This window comes from Centruroides sculpturatus, unplaced genomic scaffold (assembly GCF_000671375.1).
Source record: "Centruroides sculpturatus isolate CEXI.00-Female unplaced genomic scaffold, Cexi_2.0 scaffold633, whole genome shotgun sequence".
NCBI lineage: Eukaryota > Metazoa > Arthropoda > Arachnida > Scorpiones > Buthidae > Centruroides > Centruroides sculpturatus.
Window position 1 is genome coordinate 135,043 of NW_019384853.1, and position 26,500 is coordinate 161,542.

A 26,500-nucleotide genomic window follows, 5' to 3' on the forward strand; every position below is an offset into this window, starting at 1 on the left:
AATATAAAATGTCAATATCATAATAAACTATGTAAATCTTGTGCTTTTATATAAATTTAAAAAAAATAAGTTTTATTTCTTTGGGCAGAATATGACGATAGTTTAGTAATTAAATTCAGTTATTTTTCATATATTAATCCAAGGAAAAATAGATACCACGATGTAGAATTGAGAAATATACAGAAAATCATATAGCGTACAAAGGATAAATAGTTATTTTTACATTTTTCATACTGAGATTTTAATCACTATTATAACATGAAATAATTATTAAAATTATAATATTCAACAATTTCACGTAACAAAAGATAAAATTTGATTTAAACTGTAAAAAACATTTAAATATTTTTTTCTGTTTTATTGAGAAATTTTTATACGAGTAAGATACGACTTCAAATTTGCATCATTAGGTTTTAACTAATCTGTCATATATATTATTAAGATTTTTCTGAAGATTAAAAAAAAATTAAAACTGGAAAGTATTTATAACTAGTAAAAATTTCATCATTTTCAATGATCAGATAACTCCAATATAGTGATTGCTTGTGTGTCTATTCTGTTTCTTCTTCTTCTTCTTCTTTTTTTTTTTTTTTTGAAAATTTAATGCTTACAGCAGATTTTGAGATTAATATCAAAATTTTTTAATAATCTCAGTTGTGGGGAGAATTATTTAAAAATTTATTATTTATCATTGGTTAGAGCTTTTTAACAACAAGCACTATAATATATTTTAATATTCAAATGCTATTCTTCCAGTTCCTCTATCTTGTTCACAGAATTTAATGGCATATTAATGTTGATTGACCATTTTTCATTCTTACTTGAACAGTTAATTATCGTTAATCTTTCTAAAAGAAGCTGAGTTTATTCAATTTCTATTCCTTTGTTATGAATAACGTAATGCATCTTTCATAATCCTAAAATTTATTCACCTGTTGTTTTAAATTATTTCTTTGACATTTTATAGCTCAGCTGGCAATTATGAGTAAGGGGTCTGACAAAAAAAATTAAGTTGCAAAGCTAATAATATATTACAGCAATAAAATATTATCAGAACTAGAAAGATTTTTGGAAGAATATTATAAATATATTTTTTGGCATTAATGGTTTCTATAAAATTCTATTTAAATTTCTGGAAAATTATTTTCTAGTAGATAGGAATATTTTGTTTGCTGTTATGTGTTAAGTTGCATTTTCTGATTTATTTTCTTTATTTAAATCATAATTGATATTTATATATAAGCTCTGGTTATACAGAAAATACACACAACCTTAAGTTCCACTAAAATACTGTAATTTAATTTGAAATGCATACGTAAAAAAACAAAAATTGTATTTTAAATTAAATTATATTGTGGAAACTTAAGGTTGTGTGTATTTGTATTTTGTATCCTAGTTTTTGTTTTGTCATATAGCTATTTTATAGAAAATGAAACTTGAAAATTGCTTAATTACTATCTAAATTTTGTGAAATTCAATTATTTCTTCAACACAAAAAGAAATTATCAATCTATGTTAATTGTGTAATGTATGGCAAAAAATTAATTGAAACTTATATTTGTTTTTATTGGACTGCAATTTTCCCACTGGCATCCAGCTGTCTGTCCTTAATCTTAAGAACGGCATTAGATAGATGAAAGTTGAGACCAGATATGAAAAGCTTAAGCGCAGGAGGCCCTGATTAACTATATATGAACATCTGGTTTGCACCAGAAGTCATGTTATTTCAATTCAAAAACTTTCTCAAGAACAGTTAGATAAATGACCGGCATGACTTTTGTTAATGGGAAAAGTATGATATACAGGGGAAAGACACTACTAAAATTGAGAACATTGTGACAAAATATTGCAATGTAGCATTGTGATGATGTCACAATAAATAATTGCTCATGTTAGATTAAATATTAGGTGGTGAATGTCTTGTAATATTATCCTATTAAAAGATTACTTATTAAAAGTCCATTCATAAACATTAGCATAGAGATACAACAAAAATAATTTACAATGCATTTCCATTTTGTTTTTAGACAAATAGAAAACTCTTTAACTATATTTCTAGAAATAAGTTCAATAAACATTTCATTTTTCTAAACATTTTTAGTATTCTTTGCCTTCAACAGAGATTTTAATTACATTAATAAAATAGTTTTTACCAATAATTGTTTAAAGTAGAAAGATTACAAATTTATCTTTTTAATTACACAAAAAAGTTTCACATTTCTGTTGTTTGTGTGAGTGTGTTATTATTATTTATAGTAATAATATTTTAGATTTTTTAAATTAGTGATGAGCAACATTTCCTGGATTTGGGCCACAAGTGAACTTCTTAGGCTTTCAGTGGGTTGCATGCATTTTTTTCTTATGGAATTGCAGGCTTTTAAGCCTGCCAGTACCAACATATTTGATAACTTCCAGTACATCAGGTACTAAAATAATGTGCTAATGATATGCAAATTAATAATATATAGTCTAGTTTTTTTTTCATCTTTTCACTGATCAAGTTTAGTTCGAATGTACTTTGTCACAAATATAAACTTTTAAAGTTACATAAGGGCACGAGGCATAAAACAGGAAAATGAAATTACATTGATAAGCTCTGGGATGGTATATTAGGACTTTGAGAACCATTTGCAGATTGCTCATGACTGTTTTAAATGATTTGTTTTAAAAACTTTCAATAAATTTGACTTAACATTTTTTATGTTAGTGAATTTTGTTCTTTAAATTTATCAGTTTTTCATTACTTTTTATGCAAATATCAAGTTATATGTTTAAATTTCATATTGCATTAGTATAATATTATTTATAAGTATTCATACAAGTTAAAATTTTTTTCTTTTTATTTGCATTTTTATCATTTTAAAATTTGATTAAATTGTACATGCAAAACAAAATTTAAAAACTATATATTACAATTATTACAGCATTGCTATTGAATGTTTAAATATATTTAAGAAATAAATATAAGTGTAAATGTATTAATAAAATATTAATACATTTTGAGAGCCAAGAGAAAGCTCAGATTGTCTTTTTACAGTACAATTTTGCTCTCTTTTAATTCGAATATCATTTCTTAGTTATAAATAAATAACAAATTTCATTAGTAACCAATAAAATTTGTAAGTTGCATGTTTGAGTCCTTCTCCAAACCGATTCTTTTCTTCCAGAAATTAAAAATGAATTTATTATAATTATTAAAATTAAAAATGAGATTGCAGCTTAACCACCTATCTCTAGTCAAATTATTTCATATCTAATTACTGAATTAGCCTTATTATAGCCTGATAATATAGCAGATTGTTTGGCATTGATAACCGGCTTTTGGTAATGTATTAATAAAAATTAAAGCCAAGAAAATTATTATTAAGAAAGAAAATTTTAATAGAGATCAAATATATTTAATAGCTAAAGAAGAGCATTTTAGATAGTATAAACCAAATTTATAAAATATATTACTTAATCATATATTAGAATGAGTTTATATATTAATTAAAATTGCTGAGTGGGTTATTAATTATCTATTAAAAATAATAGTTTTATAATGATTTTCTATTTTTTTAATTAAAATAAAAGAGAGTGAATGTACCTTCTGTTCAGTAATTATTATTTGCTCTAAGTCATTTATAATAATCTGTAATATACAACATAAATCATTAATAGAACCAGTTAGTTCTACAAAGCAGGAATTATAAACCAAATAACTTAGAGCTAACCTTGCACACTTTTCCAGCTGTATAACATTTTTTATTGTTTACCAAATTATGCAGTCCCTAAATGGAGCCAAATACGTTTGCTTAGTGTATAATTTGATATATGATAATAAGTGTTATACAGCTGGAAAAGTGCTCAACGTTGTTTGTAAGTCAATAGAACAATATATCTTGAAAAAATAAAAATAAACAAACATATTATGAAAATAAATATGATGATTATAGAAAAATTCTTTGCATTGATATAGAGTATTCACTTATACTATACATATTAATAACTTAAAATGTTTAAAAGTTACTGTAATAAGTGTTTTTCTTTGCAGTAAAGATGATACACATGAAACTCAAATTGAATCAGAAATAGATAATTTGGATAATATACCAGAGGAAGAAAATTGTTCATCTTTATCAAAAAATAACTTTAATTCTCAGGATATTTTAACAAAACAGAAAAATATAAGTCAAAGGTAATGTTGTTGTTCTAATTTTATGGGCAACATATGCATGAAAATCTAGAAAATGTTTTGCTTCAGTATAAAAATTTTCAATAAGTACTAATAATAGAATCATTTTTAATTACAAGTAAATTTTCTAATGGAAATGAATAGAAATTTTCTTAATTTTTATACTTCATGCCTTTTATATAGTGTTAAAATTTTTGATTTGCATGTTCATTTTAATCCTCTGGTATTGTATTGATAAATCAATAATTTCTAATGTTTGCTTTTTATTTACTTTGTTTCTTAGCATAATGTGTTGCATAATTATTTAAAATATTTTTGATTTCAAACTAAAAAGATTTAAAGTTGTTTAAGTTACATTTAATATTTAAATTAAATTGTATAGAAAAATTTTTCAGTTGTTACAATATGTTTCCTTTAGTGATGATAAATTTTACTATAGGAAATATAAAACACATACCTTTCTTGATGAAAGATTTTAACAGAAAACCCAGATTTTTTTCCTGTTAAGATCTTCCATTAAGAAAGAAAGAATTCTGAATGATTATACTTTATATTCATCTTTATATAATTGTTAATATTACAGATCTAAAAATGTTATAAATTATATTTTTTCCATAATTAATATATTTTATTTATTGATTTTTAATTTTTTGAGGTTTATTAATTAAAATAAGAAATATTTTTTTTCAAAATAAACTTGAATTATAGTCACATTTCAAAAAGCAGATAATGAAGTATGAATTAAAACAGAATGCTAGCTTTTCACATTAAACATATAACATGAAACTTGAGGGATAAAGATTAAAATTTACAGGGTGTCCAAAAAGTTACTATGCAGTGAGAAATTTGTAATGACATTAGAGTTATACATTAAAGTTGTATGCAAAACCTTATGGTCAACTGATACCAAATGGATAACTTACAAGTCTTTTATGCAATACTGTATGTACTGTATAACTTTAATGTCATTACATATTTCTCACTGCACAGTAACTTATTGGACACACTGAATTTCTAAATTAGTCATGTAATGTAGTTTTAGTATCCAGTAAACATTTGTTAAAATTAAAAATATGTTCAAATACCAAACCTGCCTCCTCTTCTTTTTTAAGTCTGAACAGTCTAAATCCCATGAAATTATTACACTATAAATTATCTGTCAGTTAATTTTATTTAGTTACATACCCTACAGTCATGTTTCATATTGCAGAATTATCTATGATGAGAAATACAGACCTAAATTGATATTACACAAAGATAGTTCAAATTTAAGATAAATTTTTTCAATTGTGCTTAATATATTTATTGTAGTTGATGCAAATTTTCCTGTCTTTGTTTATGAACTGCAAAAAATTTTCCATAGCTTCCTCTTATCATGTAGAACTGGATTTACCACTGCTGACAGGGCTACAACATAATTCCTCGGGACTTCAGATGCCTCATAATTCTTAAATCTCATAACTTTCGAACTTCTATACTTTATTTATTTATTTCATAATTTCTGGTTTTATATGCATTGGACATCAGGTGAAATTTGGAAAAATGTAGAAAAAACTTATTTTTATATATTGATATAATTTTCATTATAATTTGTTCTAATTCAATAAATGGTTTCTTTTATTTCTTGAAAGTTAAAATGCCACTATAAATTGTTTTATTGCACATTGCTTTTAATAGCATCTCATATTAATTCTAACCTTTATTAATTCATTCATTTTACAGATTTTTTGTCATTAAAAATATTCTTTTCGTGTCTGCATTCTAATGTAGATACTGAACACACAACTGAACTTTAATATCTAGCAATACATCATAAAGATATGTTACTAGACAATATTTGCTTTCCAGAAATCTTGAAAAAAACAAAAGAAATGCTGTACGCTTCAAGGAGTCAAAATTTAGTTTATTCTGATTAAAAATTTCAAGATATTACACGTGTTATCATCAGATCAAATTCTTAAGATAAACAAATTCAAACATGGAACATAATAACAAATTTGGATAAATTTTAAACAGAATAAAATTTGTTTAAAAATTCAAAATGCTCCAAAAATAATAAAATATTGCCATTCTAATAAACCACACAAAAAATAAAACTTACTAAAAGTAATTAATTAATTAACATAAATTAGAGAATATTATGTTTAACTATAATTCACTTTACATAATTTTCTTTGATGCACGATCTTAATAATTTTGCCGTATTTCCATTATTTTTATGAATCTTGTATTGCTTTTTCACTTCTTGTCATCTTATTATCATTTTGTAAACTGAACTTTGTACTGTAAACAATGAAATATATAATGCCTTGAAAAATATTTAAATTGGGATAAACTGTGCTTTTATTCATTAAAAACAACAAAAGAAATGCAATAAAGCTTAATATTTCTGCTTAAGAATGGAGTTGTTTATTAGGAAGAAAAAAATTTGCCTTTAACTGCTTTAGTCCAGTAACAGTTACATCTATGTAACTTATTGGAGTAAAAAATACAGATAACATGTATAAAAACCACAACAGTAAACTGGAACAATGTATATAGACACTCACCTAAATGTCAAATTTCCTGCAAAACACCCAAATTCAACATTTGAACGTTTTCAACCACTTCATAATAGGCCTTCATCAAGAAAAGTCAAATGACTAGTTCTATTTATAGAATGTTGCCATGTTGTACACGTAATTTTTAAAAATTATTTAAAATCAGTTCAAACAACAGCTGTGATGTATATTAAGCAACATATATTCCTTTAAGAGTCTAAATAATACTTCCATGCATTTGGTATGGGATAATTTTTTAAAAATTACATGTACAACACAGTAACATTCTATAAATAGAAGTTATTTTCATTTGACTTTTCCTGATGAAGGCCAATTAAGGAGTGGCTGAAAACATTCAAATGTTGATTTTGGTTGTTTTGCTGGAAATTTGACATTTAGGTGAGAGTCTACAGATAATATGGATAATACTATTTAATACTATTATTTATTTTAATAAGATCTGTATAAAAGGAGTGAAGAGGGGGTTATCAGAACCTGAAATGCATTTCCAAATACAGCAATAAAGCCTATAGAATCAATTAAGTTTCCTGTGAGATTTAAGTTACTAAAAAAGCCAAAATTTAGGCTCAGTAAATTAACAGAAACTAGTAATGGAAATGGTCAATTAAATACAGTAGAGCGTCGATTTTCCGAAAGTCAATAATCCGAAAGAATTCCAGTCAGCCATTAAATTTTCGCCAGTGCTGTGGCGCTTCAATCTTTGGCTATGTCTTGGGCTACTCAAATATTTTACGTTTTTGATACTAAATTAACATCTGAAGTATAATTTTTTATTATTTTTATATTTTTCAATAGATTTATTTTGTTTGTACAAAATAAAAAAATAATTTTTAACGATACAATAGTCTTTGTTAGGCTTAACATAGACGAAAATTCAACGATATAAATTTCGACATCGGATACGTTAAACTATTTTTTCGTACGTAAATCAGTTATCCGGACAACCCCAGTCCCCAATTGATTCGGAAAATCGACGCTCTACTGTAATAGCATTTCTATGAATGTTACCAATTATTTCATAATTATCTTAACTATCTGTAGCTAAAAGGGAATATTCTGATTCATATTACAAATAGTTCTTATTTCAGTATGTTTTAGTGTTTTCTCTTTGCCATAAAATCTGTTCATGCCAATTACCATGTCTCTATATAAAGGAAGGTTATAGTTCATTAGTGCTCAATGTTACTTGAAAGTTACATATCTAATTTTATTCATAAAAATTACATTTAAAGCAAAATTATCTTATAAAATTGTTAATGATGTAGAATTATGCTTACAATTGTGTTAAATATTTTTCTATTATCAAAGATAACTTTAAAAAAGCATGAAAATACAATAGTAGAAATATCTAACTGTAAATAACAGAATGCGAGCAGTCTGAAATATATAGATACCTAGTGGTGTAAATATAAATTTATCATTGTTGTCAACACATCAAAAAATAATTGCCATATTTTAACTTTCAAATTATATTGGTCAAAAAAAGGTATAAAATATATATTACAGTTAAATGATGGTAAAAGTTGATTGTGACATCAAAGTTAAATGAGGCAGTGGAGGGTTAAGTGTTCACAAATTAAATTCTAATGAAAAGTTATCATTTTGCATTTATGGTGGTGGTGATGGTTATTTAATTCAGATTTGATATTTTTGTTTGTTTGTTTATTATTAAAACATTTTATGATTTAATGTATTACTTTATTAGTGCTTTATTATTTTAAAAATTCATCAGTTTTATTAATATTTAATTTCTATTTTTAATAATGATGTGTATGAGTGTATGTAATGACTTTAAATAAGTCTGTGTATTATGTTTGTTAATTTTTGATGATAATATCCTCAATTAATTTTTTCCCATTCTGTGGGCACTAAGAAAGATTTTTTTTAGTAAGCCTGTTTTGAGCCCACAGTAGGGTGACCAGGTGGTAAGGGATGAGGCCTGACACATCTGGATGGACCCCCCCTGAAAAATTACTGAGGTTTTATGATCCATTTGGATTCAATCCTGGGTTCTCTGGAATCTCCTGCAATTCCAGAGAACCCAGAATCACTACCACCTAACCACTCAGCCATCCAACTGTCCAATTGGTCATATTTTATTTGAATGAAGTTTAGAATACCAAATTAAAATTGTAATATTTGATAATTATTGAACTATTTCCTCCAATTTTAAATTTCTGGGTAACAGTTTTCATTTAATTAAAAAATTTTTCATATTTGAAAATAGCTTTATCTGAGAAGAATACATAAAAATTATTACACTCTGCAAGGATTGTGAGTGTGAGTCGGATTATCAACTGAACGGTTGATTCCGAGAGACGATCGCTCCATGAGTAGAAGATTCCAGGAGATAATCTTAAAGGAAAACCCACTACATAAGATGATCGTGGAACATGTATTCCTTATTACTGTAAAAACACAAATTAACAATTTACCATATTTACTCGAGTATAACATGATTTCGCATATAGGACGAGGTGTGACTTTAGAGATCAAAATAAAGAAAATTAGATTTATTAATACAATTCTAATTTTATTTCATTTAATCACAAAATATTATCAAGTGCACATATTAAGGCAAACATATCTGCCTTAATATGTAATGAATGGAAAACAAAACCAAAACATTATAGTGCACGTAACCAGAAAGTTTATTTTTAATGATTCAGAATGTTCTAATATTCATTAAAAATAACAATTTAACTAATATAAAATAACTACATTTATAATCATTGCTAAGTGACCTGTATTTCATTAATTTTTTTATAAATAATGAGAAACTATTTTCTGCGAATGAATAAGATGCAATGTGGTTTTTAATTGATGGATGTAGGATTAAACCAATAAACAAAGGGGTGTGTGTCTTAATTTGTTTACAGTAGGTGCCAACTTATGATAAATAGACTGTAGACCTATAATGACAGCATGAAGTATACATGGTTTACAGGAATTATTGCAAAAACACAAAAAAATCCTTCGTTTGCGCATATAGGATGACTTAGGTTTTTGAAGCAGAGAAAAATGAGTCTTATATGCGAGTAAATATGAGAATTTTCATTGAACTATCAACACTAGCCAAACCTGTAAATATTTGTGTTTGATGATTTAACATAATTTCCAATTGCAAAATAAGTTGGAATGAAAGATGCTATACATGTTCAAATAATTTGTAAAAAAACAGCCAAATCTTAGAATTTAATTGTGCATGTGTAGCATCCTTAATTGCAAATCCTAAGGATTTTTCTTTAAAAAAGTAGCAATTTTCTAGAAAAAGAAAGTAAATAAATTTAAACAGAATTGGATGTACAGGCATTTCCCAGGTTACGACACACCCGGCTTATGCCAATCTGATCTTATGATGCTATTCATAATAAATCTGGTTCTGACATGCAATGATGACCTGAAGTTACAATGCAATGTTGGCATAGCGGGCACAGATATGGGATGCAAGCTGGAACTACTTTTTGTGATTATTGTTTGGTGCAGCATAGGAATACAGAGAAGTGAGCAAGGAAGACTGCGTATAGTGCCATTGTGGTACATTGTTCTCATGTTTGCCTGTGCTTTCATTATGTTAGCGTATAATGCTTTGTATCTTTTTGCCCTTTATTGTGGCTCCCAAGCTAAGGTTGATTCCACTGATTGCAGTGTATCAAAGAAAACGAAAGCCATCGTGATGGAAGTGAAATTAGACATAGTGAACCTTTAACAATCCACTATCCTATCATGTATCTACGATATGTAGAAATAGTGAAGCATTCACAAATGGGAGAACCGACTTACATCAAGCCATAGGAAAGGATCTTTCGTAATGTGGTAACTGCCTGTATTGTGCTTTTCAAGAATAATAACTTAACTAATTCTTGATTTAATATGCATCCTGTAAGATAATTGTCTTGTTGAGTAAAAGTGGGAAAACATGCTTCAGATCAGAATTTCGAGATTATTGTTGAATTCTATGAATCTTCAGGCAAATTTAGTTGTGAATGTATTCATGTAGAAACATTCATCAGATATTTACATACAAAAACCATCAAACAATATTTCTTTATAGGCATACATTTTCCCAAAATCAATATATTTTTTGACTAACAGATTATGATTAAAAGTTTTCTTATTGGAAATGAAAGAAGTTTATTAGGTAGTTTTTAAAGTTGAGGAAATATATGTCAATAACTACAGATGATATTTTACATTGCTATTCTAGACTTCATTCTTAGATAAAATTCAGTAAATTTCAGTTGAGAGTCATGTATAATGCAACTCTGATTTATGAGTGTACTTCATCCCTGAGAAATTTCTCATTAAATCAGGATGAGCTTATCTATTATTTATTATAATCAAATAGATCAGACAAAAAATTAACACACGTAAACTGGAAAGATATACTACACACAACACTTAACACCTCAATACTACTTCCAGCAGTCAAAAGATTTTAATATTCTAACGTTTTCGGCCGTCTTTTAGAGGCCCTCTTCAGGATGAAACATTAAAAAACAGTTCTATCTTTTGAAGGATTCTAATAATCGAATACAGCTGTGTTCCGAACTTTTAAATATTTAAACGATGCGTAAGATATAAAAATCGTTACGCTTACAAGACAAAAAATTATTTTAAAATAACGCTATACATAAATTATTATTGTAGAGTTGTGAAAATTAGCGCTATGTAAACACTGCTATACATTAAATATTATTAAATAGTTGTGAAAATTAGCGTGATGTAAACGCTCTGATTTCTTATACATAGCAGAAAGATTAAAAATAATTAAACTTCCGATNCGTCGGATAACATACATTGGATCCACATACAGATCCCTGGAGGCTAGGATACGGGACCACAAATATGATGTGTCGAAGCAGAAGTATAATACGGCTCTAGCACGGTATGCTACCGAGCCCGGGGTTTCCCCATGTTGGGATGAGGCTACTCTTTTACATAGGGCCTTTGACCGACACGACTTACGCTCGTTGGAGGCTATTGAGATTTATAGAGAAACCATAAAGGGAAGCTGCATTAACTCCGATTATATTCCGATTCCACAATCGTGGAAATATTATTTACATTGCCACAAGGCACAACAATAATCGGAAGTTTAATTATTTTTAATCTTTCTGCTATGTATAAGAAATCAGAGCGTTTACATCACGCTAATTTTCACAACTATTTAATAATATTTAATGTATAGCAGTGTTTACATAGCGCTAATTTTCACAACTCTACAATAATAATTTATGTATAGCGTTATTTTAAAATAATTTTTTGTCTTGTAAGCGTAACGATTTTTATATCTTACGCATCGTTTAAATATTTAAAAGTTCGGAACACAGCTGTATTCGATTATTAAAATCCTTCAAAAGATAGAACTGTTTTTTAATGTTTCATCCTGAAGAGGGCCTCTAAAAGACGGCCGAAAACGTTAGAATATTAAAATCTTTTGACTGCTGGAAGTAGTATTGAGGTGTTAAGTGTTGTGTGTATAATCAAATATGTACATATTTTGGCATAACTCAGTCACTCTATCTAAATTTCCAAAAATGCTTGTTTACCTAGCAACCAGTGATTCTAAATAGTTACAGTAGAAATTTGTTAAAGTAAGTTATGACATCACCAATCAGTGGAGCCACATGGGTGTGGCTATGGAGGGACTTTATGATAACACTGTATTTGCTGAATGAATGGTGGATGACTTATAAATTTCTAGAGTAACTTGAAAATGACCCATGAATAACTGAAGTGATCTTAAATGACTAACATTGTTGTGGAGGTAAGCTCCTTTTATATATGCTGCTGCACAGGCATAGTGAGGTTTGAATTTTAGTCAAAACTTGCAAATATCAACTGATGTTTTCAAGAATAATTTTAATAGATATTTGCACCAACTTGTTTGCCAGTTGTAGTGTAAACATGTTTTAGGCAGAAGAAAGCACACATGAAAGTATCTGACCTGACACAAACAAGATGCTATAACAAAATAAATAATTTTTCTTGATCTCTTGATATGATGCAACATACAAGATTACACTCCAAACTTTGCCTTGATTTTCATCTGAGATATTTAGTTTACCATGTGTATAAACAAATTTTGATTCACAAAACATTAACACACTGGATTAATATCTGACAATTCAGAATTTATTATTAGCTACTTTTCAAAGAGCTAAATTACCAGACATTCCAGATTATCAGGTGCTATATTAATGAACTTCTCCTGTAAATGAAAGTGTTAATTAGGTTATTTACTGATATAAAAGAAACTACAGTAAAAGTTAATCTGCCACGTGAATATCTAAAATGTCTAAAATTTTAGATATTGAATGAACATTACTTTGTTAGAGCTAGCACATAGGTTTTGTGTTCAGTAATGTATGTGACTAATGTATTTTTTCCCCCATTAGTCAATGTGACAACAGTACCTAAAAACAAACTCATACTCGGAGTAATATGTACAATACATTCTGGAAAATAAATATTATACGCACATGAATTATTGATTTTGTTCAATAATGCATTCATTAACCCTTTTACTATGATGTGGTTGGTTGTACTTTACTCTTTAAAACAACAAGCCAAACTGCAGTCAGTCATGGTAACTCTATATATTTTATTTTAAAAATTTACCAAAAATCGAATATTTATCATAGAGATACAAAAAAATTGCATATATTTATTACTTTACGTAGTTTTTGGCACAATAGTGTATAATCATTTGGAATAAAAATTACTTACAAAAAAAGAATGTTAAATTATGACCTAAATTTTTGATGTCATAAATTACTTTACTTTGACAAAAAATAAAATTCTCTGATTTTGTTGTTTGGTTTTGGCACCAAGCTAGCATGAAAGAGAATGTTGTTTTGTACATGATTTGGATTTATGCATATTTATCTATTTTTTCATGAACAATATCACTTTATATGAAACAGTTTATATATACTAGTTTTCTGTGTCTCTTTAATAAACATTCTTATGTTAATAGGGCATTTCATTTTAGGCAGTAAGTGGGGAAAATACCGAAACAATAAAACACATTACACAAAGAAAATCGATTAGTGAACTGTTTGAGAAAATAAAATAAATAAAATAAAACTAGAACAAAAATAAATAACTAACTAAATATATACAGTATATATAACTTACAGGCAATGAGTGGTAAATACTGAAATTGTAAAACAATAAAATGACTAAGAGTGAAACAAAAAAATCAACTGGTGCAAGTGTTTCTTTTGTTTAAAAAGTAAATAAATAAATACAGTAAAATTAAGATGAATAATTAGATAAATAATAAATTAATAAAATACCTACATATATATACATAACTTACAGGCAATGATTAGCATTAAAATATCACCAAATGCGAGTAAAATGACGCAGAAAATTTTTGATTGAAATTAAACATTTTTCAAAATGACGAAATATTGTTATTTTGTATGTTTTGGGTGAAACTGAACTGATTATATATCGTCATGTCATCATAAAAGTGTTAATGTTTTGCTCATTTTTTAAATCAATCTTAAAGTTTAGTAATTCGAACACAAATCAGTTATTGTATTCATTCAGACACTTGGCAAATCTCATCATTAAATTTTATTTAGTTGATACGTGTTCATTGTGTATGTACATGTTTCAGGTATTTTTTGCCCCTCTTCAGCCAACTTTAGCTTACAGATCACTGAAAGTTAAAACTGTAAAATTCCTTTGCACATTCAACTTGTTATCCATTAAATTACAGAAATTTTATGGTTTTAACTTTCAGTGATCTGTAAGCTAAAGTTGGCTGAAGAGGGGCAGAAAATACCCGAAATGTGTACAAATACGATGAACACGTATCAACTAAATAAAATTTAATGATGAGATTTGCCAAGTGTCTGAATGAATACAATAACTGATTTATGTTTGAATTACCAAACAATTACTGGCACGGTTTCATAAACACCAGAATACCAATCTTAAAGTAACATAATCATGCACTGTATCATCTCCAGAATGATTAAAGTGCATATCTAAACAAATCAGAAGTATACTGCTGTGTGCACTAGTGTAAAATGTTGCAGCAATATCTTTAACATTCAAATTGCATGCAAATTATTAAATTTTGTGAAAATACAAAAACATTCTGCCAATTTCAATAATTTGGCACTACTCTGGTTCCATAGGTGCTGAATTAACAAACTTCTACTGTAAAATGAAATGAGAAAAGTGAATACAACATAAGAGAAGCAAGTGTGCAAGATATATATTTTTTTATTACTACAACTTTAGTTCAAGAATGAAATTATCTGCTGGATAAAGTAAGACTTAAGTTTTGTCATATGTGAACTGAGGTCCCAGCTTAAACATTTCAAATGATATACTTTTTTATTACTGGTAAGGAAATGAAAGTTAATTAAGATAATATAAAATAAAATTGTTTTTGGATTAATGAATGTTTTAGTTATCAGTAGAAAGGTTTATAATATAGTGGTAAAATTTGTTAAACTACACAGCTGCGTAGGAATGAATAGCACTGCCCCTAGAAAACAAAGACATGAATGAAACAAAGAATGAATGAAAGTGGAATCTAGGAGCCATCTGATCAGAGCATATGGAAATTTCACAATCATTACATTCATGATTAGAATATTTCATTCTTGTAAATGTCATTCAGTGTTTGTTGTATTGAATTTTTTGTTTCATAAATTGGAAGAGGGATAAAGCAACTCTTTAGTGTTGAATTCTCATATATCAAGTACTCATAAATCAGAGTTATGCTGTATAGGTATCACAAAAGATAAATCAAAATTACTTGAATTGTCTTAAAACAAAATGCATTGATATCATTTAACATTAATGCATTTTGAAACCTAGAAACAAACAGATATGCCATATTAATTATTATAAATATACTGTTATGAATGTATATTGATATTGTTAAATCTTGGAAACATGATTTCAAAAGAATTTAATAAAAAATACCAAATAAATATAACAGACAAATGATTGAAAAAACATGACATAAAAGTAATAATGATCATTTGAGTAACAATAAAAATAAACTTTACTAAAAAAATGAGCATAATAATAATTGTGCTCTTTTTACTGATAGAATACATGGACAGAACAACAGTAAGTATAAGATTATCTGTAATAAGATTGGAGATCACAAAACCTCTTTATGTTGGTATACATACAAATTTAAATGATAATTTGGAAGTCACATTTGGATTAAAACATTGCCAACACATTTTTCAAATATGGCAAAAAGTTATCAAATGAATTTATTTTGATATTATATTGTATAATGGATATTTACAAAGCTGAACAAGCCACTGAGGTTGATTTAATGAAGTAAGAGATACACCTTAAACATTGGGTAAGGTTGGAGAAATGTTAACATTTTCATTGTGGTTAATGGGTCACCCTTAGATGTAGACCGATAAAAGTGGAATGCTTGTTCGTAATCTATTATGTAAAAATACTTTTCTATTTTATTTACACAGTTGTGAAATATAGTATAAAATTGATAAAATTATATAAGTTTTTCCTTAAATATTTCAGAATTCAGCATTCAGATAAAAATTTGGATGCAAAAGAAGTTCATATCATACAAAGAATATTAAAAGATGAAGTAAGTACTAAATCATATAATGCAAAATTAAATTTTGTTACATAAATAACTTATATTTTCAAATTATCAGTAATGATTTAATAAAAAAAATTTTGATTAACTCCAAAATTATTATGAACCATCCAAAAAATACTGTGATTTCAGATTTTTCTGATAATGTATTCACTGTCCTATTTTGAAAACTACTGTTTCAGTTTTCTGTAAGAAGTCTGCTTCTATTCATGAAACTTGAGAAGAAGTAAACTTCTTACATTTCAATTCACTGAGGCCAGTGTAACTTTATTTTATTAGATACTGGGTAGGCAAACAAAACGTCTACTCAGAATTCAACATGAGAACTGGTTGTGTTTGTTACTATCCTGCTAAGTATTGTAAGAAACACTTAAAATTTGAACACATTTACTTTGGTTTTGAGGTAACATTTGAAACTCTAAATAAATAAATAAAACGCATAGAACACGCTACTTTATAAGGCCAAAATTTGATTCTTTTCATAGCTGTATGAACAGAATTCTAAGAAAAGTTGATATCTTGAGATAAACAAATCCCACAAAATTTTAAGTGCATTCAAATTTGTTAGTCTTACCTCAGATAATCTTTTGTTTACATCAATACTTTTTTGTTTCAATAGATCCATTGACAGCTAGTTATTTAGTAGAAATGATGACATAAATTAAATTATTACCTGTATTTTAAAATTGTTTTTCAGTGTTAAACCAAGAGAAATAAAAAAAAAAAAAGAAGAGAAAACTGTAACTGCCCTTCTTTATGTAATTTTACTTGATTGTGTGCATACAACATTTATTTTAAATAACAATAATAAGTTAATACTGTCCTGGAGAGTCAATACTATGTGATAGTGACACAGATTTGCATTATAAACAGAAAATCAAATGTTTTCAAAACATTTTTCTTTTTTGCAACCAAATAAATAAAATGAAGTGACTACAGTAATATAACAATCAATTCATTGCACAATGGAAACATTTAAGATACTTGATAAATGTAGTAGTTCCTCTAATGCTAAGTAGCATACTGGGCAGCAGTTATCTTCCATTGATTTCTATCATGGGCGAGGAGTTCACCTTCTTCCCACTTCATATTGAGTATCTTCAGATCTCGGAGAAAAGTTCTATGCCAAATATTCCCGGGGTGTCCTCATGGTTGTTTGGCACCAGGAGGAACCCATTTTATGGCTGTCTTAGGGATCCTATTGTTCTCCATACGAAAAATGTGGCCAGCTAATCAAACTCTTCTATGGGCAACAATGTTATGAAGTTTGCACATCCCACACCTTCAGAGAACCTCTTCATTGGTGATATGATATAAATATCAGATCTTTAAGATTCATCATAAACATCTCTGTTGGAAGACATCGAGCCTTCTATTGATGTTTTCCGATGTCTTCTAGGACTTGCTAGCATAAACAGCTATCGGAATCATGATGGAGATGAACAGGTGGAATTTGGTTTTCAATGAGATGGATGGTGAGGACTAGATCTTGTTCATCTGCCGGAAATGGTCAGCACCTTTCTGATGTGGCACTTCACGTCCACTTCTACATCGCTGTTTTGGGAAATAACACTACCCAAGTAGGTAAACTCTCCACTTCCTCCAATCATTGTGCTCCAACAATTACTCCCTACATTTGTGTGGTGTTACTTACATGCATAATTTTTGACTTCACAGTGTTTATCCTGAGACCAATTTTGTGTGCTTCTAGACTCAATGTGGTCATGGCGTGCTGTAGCATTATCCCAATTTTCTCTGATAGGGCAACATTATCAGCAAAAACTAAATCTCTAAGACGATCCTGGTCAGACCAGTGGATGCAAACCCCAATGTGGGCATCGGTCTCTTCTGCCCATCACATGACATAATCAAGGGCAATGAGGAAGAGAAAAGGGGACAGGACACAACCCTGCCTGACTCCTGTCATAATTTCAAAGAAGTTCGTATGGCCACCTTTGGTCTTGACGCAACAACTTGAATGCAGGTATAAGACCTTGAAAATGGTGACAAGGTTTGTCGGTACACCATATAATTGCAGGATCTACCAGAGGGACTTGTGGTGAGCACTGTCAAAAGCCTTCTTGAAATCAATAAAATTGATGGCTAGTGGATGTTGATACTCAACACATTGTTCAATTATATTTTGAAGGGAGAAGATTGCGCGCTGCATGGTCTTCCGCAGTGAAATCCAGCTTGCTCCTCCCCCAAGCACTGATCGAGGGCAATCCGCAGGCATCGAAGGAGGATCACACAAAATGCCTTTCCAGGCACAGAAAGGAGAGTGATACCTCTCCAGTTGATACATTCAGAGATATCTCCCTCTTAGGAATTTGACTATAGTGCCCTTCTCCAATCCTCTGGGATTTTCCCACACTGCCAGCACCTGTTAAACAATAACATTACCTTTTCCAACATGGGTTTCCCTCCATGCTTCAAAATCTCAACCGTAATTTCATGCCTTATTATTCTTTAGGCTTTTAATTGCAAGCTCCACTTCCTCAAGGGTAATATCACCAGTGTCCACCTGAAGCTCATTCTGTGTATCCTCAATATCGAAGTCATACTTGATAAATAGATTTATTTAAATACAAAATTAAGTTAATAAGTAACTTTTTAGAACACAATACTGAAAAGTAAAATAAATTCAACAAAAATAATACAGAAGATCATGGAGGTAAAAAAAATTTCCCTTAAATACTGACACAATTTTGCATCGTGTGACATTATCCCAATATGCCGAAAATGTAATTTTGCATCATTCAGACACTAGAAACTTTTGGTAAATTGTGCATGCCAGACATCATATATTTCTACCTGGAAGTGTAAGAAACATTTTAGTGATTATATTTTATTGCTTGGCTTCTTATTTTCCCAGAACACATTTAATTATGGTTTTTCATTATTTTGTTCTCTGTTAGGTGTCAGTGACTCAATTTCACATCATTACACACAATTCCATGAATCTTGCTTGAAATTTAAAAACAAACTTTTTTTCTTAATTTTTTTTATGGTGACGTATTTTATGGAAGAAAATAACAAATTGGCATATTTGATTCAACTTTTTCACTAGCAGCATCAAAAGTGTTAAGGTTTTCTTAGATTCTTTTTATTAAATCATTATTAATAATTTGAATGTTTTTTGAATATTGGTTCAGCAGTTTTCTCTTTAAATTTCATAATTTTAATGATTTTAAATCAATGAATAATTTTATAAATGTTAATTATAATTCCAGTCAGTTTAAAATAATTCTAGTTGATTTTTCTCAATTTTACTCAGTTTTATAGTGTTATTTCTATTAAGTTAAATCTTATTATTATAATGTTGTTATAAGTTTAATGCCAAAAGCAGACTAATGGAAAAGTCAGATTTTTTTTGTGCTAAAATAGGAGCATTTCTGATATATTCAAAATATTATATTCAAGAACAATGTAATCGAACTAGAATACATGAAACAGAATGATTTGATTTGAAAATCCCCTTCTCTCTCACTGGTTAATACAGTCGACCCCCCTATAAGATCATTGATTTTTCCGTTTTATCTGAATTACATGTTGTACGAGTCACTTAGATTTTACAAATACGTGTGCCGGACTGTGAATGGCTCACATATTTGTAAAATCTAAGTGACTCGTACAACATGTAATTCAGATAAAACGGAAAAATCAATGATCTTATAGGGGGGGTCGACTGTACAACCAACTTTCTGTATATTGAATTCAGCAAATTCTAGACCAGTGTTTCCAAACCCTACTCCAGGAGTAAATAAAAGGTCTACAGGGGGTTTTTTTGACAATTTTTGGCTATGTATCACCAATGCATAGAATTATCATTAAGAAAAAAATATCATAGTAACAAATTATTTTAAATTTATACATTTCCCAATAAATTATATATTTTTGTAAATTCTCTTGTTCAAGTTGTGATAAGTCCTATACAGTAGAGCCTTGATTATCCGACTCAATTGGGGACTGGGGTTGGTCGGATAATTGAAAAGTCGGATAACCGAAAAGTATGAAAAAATACATTATTAGTGTAGTATATTATTATATCCCATGTAATTAGTATATTAGTATATCGCTATTAACCTACTTTACGTTGAATTTTCATCAATGTTAAGCCTAACAAAAATTTTTTTAAATAATAATCGTTGCTATTGTATCGTTAAAAATTAGAAAATTAAGCCTCGTTTAAATACTGGCTCCCTTTCATGGTCGAATGAGTGTTGCCAGCTAAAACACGTAAAAATAATATTAAAGTAGCCAAGACATAGCCAAATATTGTAGCGCCATATCACTAGTGGACATTTGAAATTTGCTGACTAGGACGGTCAGTTAACCGAGGTGTCGGTTAATCGGGGTTGGCTAATCGAGGCTCTACTGTATTTGGATAGATTGCAAATTTTTTGACAAGAAAGTACTCAGTATTTCTTAAATTTTCATAAGGAGTAAATGGATGTCAAAACTTTGTGAAACACTATTCTAGACAGTTGATTGCAAGTGTTTCAAAACACCAGATAATTTTTGCTCAAAATAGGAAAAGTGCTGAACACACAAAAGCAGTTTTAGACAACATATATTTCATATTGTTATGTGGCATAAAAGTTTCAATAAATTTCAATAACAGTTCTCAATTCTAATTTATTTTTATTTGGTAAACTCTTTTTTAACAACAAAGCTAAAGGGTCACATATCTGAGTTTTCTTTATTTTTTGCCAATAAATATCATTAGAATGTCTGAGCATCATGCCAAGCTGTCTGTTAAAAACATGATAAGCTTAGTGGAGTGCACAGCATGATTCCCTATAGTACCTGGAAGTAGGCTGTTTTTGGAGGCTATATCTTTCAAAAGATCACACGTAGAGGTATAGTTCCTTTGAATGACACTGTTAAGATTTCAACAGTGTCATTCACATGTGCAACTTTGCTTATTTTTTAAGGATGTAGACTCATCTTAAACATGAATGATATCTAAAATTTCTGTGTAGATTGTCCTGTTATTATGAGATTTATTAGATAACATAACTGTTGGCTTGTTACGCTTGTTATTATGGAGTAGGGTGAGGTAGAATGGTGAAATGGATGACATGAACACTTTTATAAGCTTGAATTAAAAGGACATTAATACACCTACAAGTGGCTGTCTCAGCTTGTAGATAGAGTAAAAAAACAGCTGCACAAAAGCCAAGTTTATTTGATATTTTGATTTATTTTAAGTTTTGTATTTTGGTTCCACAATGGAACCAAAATACAAAACTTAAAATAAATCAAAATATCAAATAAATATTTAATACTAATGTAAAATCTAATGTACCAAAGTTATTACATTAAGAATTTGATTTGGTTTCTCTTGAAGGAGGTTATCTCTCATAGGATATTTGATTAAAGGTTCTGGATTCAGTTCAATCCCAGAGATTAACACAATAGAAAAATTAAAATACCAGTGGTTTCTATTACAGTAGTTAAATTGAGGAAATTCAGAAAGAACTTTAACAAAATACTTATTAATGTAAATTTTCAAAAAAGTTCACTAATATCAACAGTGGTCATTAATGCTCCTTATGTAAAATAGTAATTTTTACATAAGAAATAATGACAGTAGGACTGTATTTTTGGGCTGCAATTTTCAAATTGCAGCCCAAAAATACAGTCCTACTATCATTTGTCTTTCTGTCTGTACTTTGTTAATCTTGAAAACAGATTTAGATGAAAATCAAGACCAGATATGAAAAGTTTAGATGCCAGAGACCCTGATTAACTATGTAAGAACTTCTCGTCTGTACTAGAAGTTGCATGATTTCACTTCAAAATTTTCTTGAGAATGTAGTTAATTATAAAATGATTGGCATGACTCAATCAGGAGAAGTATGATTGGTTTTAAAACATTCTGTTTCACATGCTATAGTTTGATTATGTTGTTATTAAAGACATATTTTTAATTTATTTTTAATATTTCCAAACTCTTTTACTTATATTTTAATGCCAAATAATAAATTTTTTTATTGGTTAGCCTTAATATGTGTATATAATGTACTGTACATCTCTTCCATCTTATTTAATGCCAAATTTTTTAAAGTAGCAGGTAACATCGGAAGAATGTGTCGTTGCCTTAAACGAGACCAATTGGGATGTACAAAAAGCAATCAAATATCTCCGTCTGCAGTGCATTCTTAGTTCGTATTTAATAACTGTGGAAAACAGCAAGCAAATTCTCATCCGCTGCAATTGGGACGTTCAACAAGCCGCAAATTATTTATTGGCAACACACAGTACCTCAGAGGATACTACTGAAGTTTAGTTCAAAGTGAAAAAATGTACAAGCTATTATCTATTTTGTACTTTTTTAAAATGTCTCATCAAATCGTAAAGCCATACGAATAGTTTTTCTATTTACAATATCAAATATTTCATTTGTTATACTTAAAATAATATTTTTCTTTACAAGAAATATATATTTTTTATCACAGATGATGTGAAGTCTTCCTTTATACAAGTACTATGCATTTTTATACTCAAATTTTCCAAAGGAAAGCATTTGAAAAAAATGTACATTTTTTTAATGCACAAAATTAAGTTTTGCTGAAGTAGTGTAGCAATCTCATTGTTGTAATGTCTATAAATTACCTAATATTATATAATTGTTAATAATATTGATGTGCAGATGTGTGTTTCTATACCATACATTGTATTAATATCATTTACTAGTCATATTGTATGTTTTTAAAACCTCATTTCATGTATAAATTAAAAATGGAACTTGTATTTCACGAAACCAAATATACATCTTTTTGTTGTAAAGATGTTGATCAATTTAAGAATCCATACTTTTTAATTATTGTTAATTTTCGGAATCATTTAAAGTAAGAAATGTGTGCTAAAATTGCGTATATACGTACGTATATGCAATGTACAGCAGTTGTAAACAAAAAAAATGTATTGAAAAATTAAATGTAATGTTAAGTAATAATAATGCGTGAGCTATGAATATCAATTCTTATATTTTAAAAATTTAAAATTTTCTAATTGTAAATATGTTAAATTATGATTTTATATTTCTTTTTAAGTAAAAATTGAAATTTAACTCCATGCTTACTATAATTAATACTAATAAAGATTTATTATATAATTATCAAGCATTACTGAAGAAAATTTGTTTAACATGCAAACATGTTGACAATTGAGTTTTATGAGTCAATTTTGAAGAGTAATTCGGAAAGTACAAAGTTTTTTCTTGTTTAGAAATTTTTTACACATAAAGCACAATACATTTTATACGGGGTGTGCCGTAAGTCTGGATCCACTCGAAAAAACCATCGGAATCTGCTCAGAGTGTCTGCCACTATGTAACAAACACTGGCAAAGATGAAATTTGCTAATACACTTGCACAGTATCTTCTTTAAGATATCGAATGCTGCAAATTTTCACCGCATTCTTCTGTGAGTCCAGATTTATGAGACACCCTATATAATAAGTAATTATTATATAAAATAATTTGAACTAAAGCAGTGTTTTGTTATAAAAAAATTATTTTATAAACTCCAAAATAGGTTTCTTTTACTATATATTAACATCTGGCTAACTTCATAAATATTGTTATGTTGAATTTATATATAATTGTTTTTGTATATTCATAAAATATAATTTAAATGCATAAATTGTTAATATTTGCTGTTGGAATAATATAAAAACTTCTGTTCTTATAATTGGTTTATATCAAGATTTGTATTTTATAATTGTCTTTTCTTTTCGAATGTTTATTCAAACTACTGTTCATTTTGTAACATTTCTAATATTTTTCCTCAGCAAATATAATTATTATTAATTTTATTTCTTTAAAATTTTTGCTTTAGATTCGTGTCAAAATCAAAATATTATTATGGTAAAGAGAAATAATGTGGAAGATCACTGTGGCTATTCTTAAAGATAAACAAACTAAACTGTAGTGATGCAGATAACAGTGTAATTAAATCGTAAACAAAAATATATAAAATTGAAATGTTGAATATTGCTATTTATTTTTGACATGCATTTCTACATAAATAAAAATAAAACACAAAATTAAGTTAAACAATTTTACTATTTAAGTTCTGTTTAACAGATATTCGTAAAACTAATAATAAATTTCTAATTAACGACTTTTATTTACAGAATTAATCTCTAGCTAAGCATAATTGTTTCCGATTATGTTAATTTCTTCTTCATTTTGTTAACTCATACTTTAAACTGTTGAATAATTCAAGTCAAATGTATACACAGGAGATCAAAGAGTTGGAGAATACTGATTGAAGATTTGACTCCTGGACAAGCAGATTTTGAACTTTAACCACTGTTGCTGGTGTTCAAAAGTCAACTTTGTAAAGGATGTGGAAAATGTCTCATGCGAGTTTGGCCAGGCCTACAATAAGACAGTCAGATGATGAGAGACTGGCCCAATGTAAAAACCTGGATCAGAACTATCTACAAAAAGTATTTTATGTAGCACTCTGGTTTCATAAAAATTTTGTCAATGATATCTTTCCATATGTAATGAAATCATTTCATATATTTTGAGAGTTCCAGCTGAAGTTGTCTAACAACTTTGATTCTTCACAGAAAGGTCCAACTTGTATGTCTTTTGTTAATAAAAGATTGTCTTCAAGAAAAATGTGAAATTCTTCAGTAATTGTTGATGGTTTTACAATCTTTCTTTTGCATACTTATATAATTGCTAACAAAAACTTGGGTTCTTCATGAGTATGTGGGTTATAGACTCTTCTTTCTAAAACAACAAACAAAACTCAAAGAAAAGATGTGCAGTGAAAATTACAACTATCATCTTTGTACCAATTGAAGTACATTGCAAGTGATTTGGTGTTAATATTTTTTTAATAAAGGTATAATAATGCATTTCAGGCTCTTAGATTATAGCTATCAAAAAGTAGTGAGGGAAGACCATTATTTCAATAGACACAATACTATTGTTCTATACATACAAATACTTCCAAATCTTTCAAAAATCCATTGTAGATAATATGCAAATTGTAATTTCCAGTACTGGGACAATCTTTGGTTCTTGTAGGCATTACTTTCATTTCTTCATTAGGAGAAAATCTGTTATTTCCAGAATGTGCTTCATTATTACAAAGTACAATCCAGAGCACTACAACGCTTGTTTCTATCAATAAATTCACTTTTTAGATGGCTGGTAATAATTTGATTATACTTTTTAAATCAATATTTCAAACCATCCACATCTCCATTTTTCTCTCATTATTTGTGATCTTGTTTTAAATTTAATAAAGAAATTTTTTGGCATCATTTAATCTTTTCTGAAAAATTATCAAAAAGCTTCGGTTATCAGATGACAGAACTCAATTTAATCCAAGAAAAGATCATATGAATAGCATTAGAAAATGGTATGAATATATTAACACATCATTCCATCTGCAGGAAAATTAACAACTAAACATTTTGTATTCCAGACAAGTTCATCTATTATAAGTTTATACTACGAATATTAAACCAACAGATTTTGATGTGAACAATGCATTTTTCATTCCAGTATTTCTCTTTTGAAGATTTACTAGCCAAACTATTGTGTCATAGTTTAACTCAAACATTTTCACCGTTTCTTTCCTTTAACGCACTGAAATTTTCTGAAAATTCTTCGTAAACGTTAACTGACACACAAACAAGCCATATATCAAAGATAATTGTCCTATTTATTACAGTAGAATCCCGTTTATACGTTTCTCAGTTGTACGTTTTACGCAATTATATGCTAAAAATCTTCACTACTTTTCCCATTATAAAAGGCTTCAGTTGAACGCGTTATATTTTTCGGTACTCTACAGCACTTTCTCATTTACAACCTCTGTTATTTATAGAATGAAAATAACAAATAGATTGGAAAGATCGATTTTACTCGTTATATATTTTTTTTTAACTTTTCCCGTCCTTTAGGCACTAAGAGGGCCTCTTTCAGCGAGCCCATTGTGGATCATCCAGGCCCATAATGGGGCGGCCGGATGACAAGGACTAGTAGGCCCGTTATACCCGGATCACCCCGAAAAATTCTTGGGACTTTTGACCCGTCCGGATTTGATCCCGGAGCCCCTAAAGCGGCAGGTCAACATCCGCCCGTCCTTTAAATGATTATCTACTAT

General features: G+C 28.5%; 1 protein-coding gene across 1 annotated transcript in view; it reads left to right on the forward strand.

The window, feature by feature from the left end:
• The window catches only part of LOC111630509 (tyrosine-protein kinase PR2-like), a 64,497-nt gene extending 41,121 nt beyond the window's left edge, over positions 1-23,376 (forward strand). Inside the window, exons 18-20 of the mRNA XM_023374621.1 lie at positions 4,034-4,177; positions 16,276-16,345; positions 22,434-23,376. Of these exons, the coding sequence (XP_023230389.1) occupies positions 4,034-4,177; positions 16,276-16,345; positions 22,434-22,652 (433 nt within the window). The 3' untranslated portion in view covers positions 22,653-23,376. The remainder of the gene's footprint in view (positions 1-4,033; positions 4,178-16,275; positions 16,346-22,433) is intronic.
• The last annotated feature ends 3,124 nt before the right edge of the window (positions 23,377-26,500 follow it).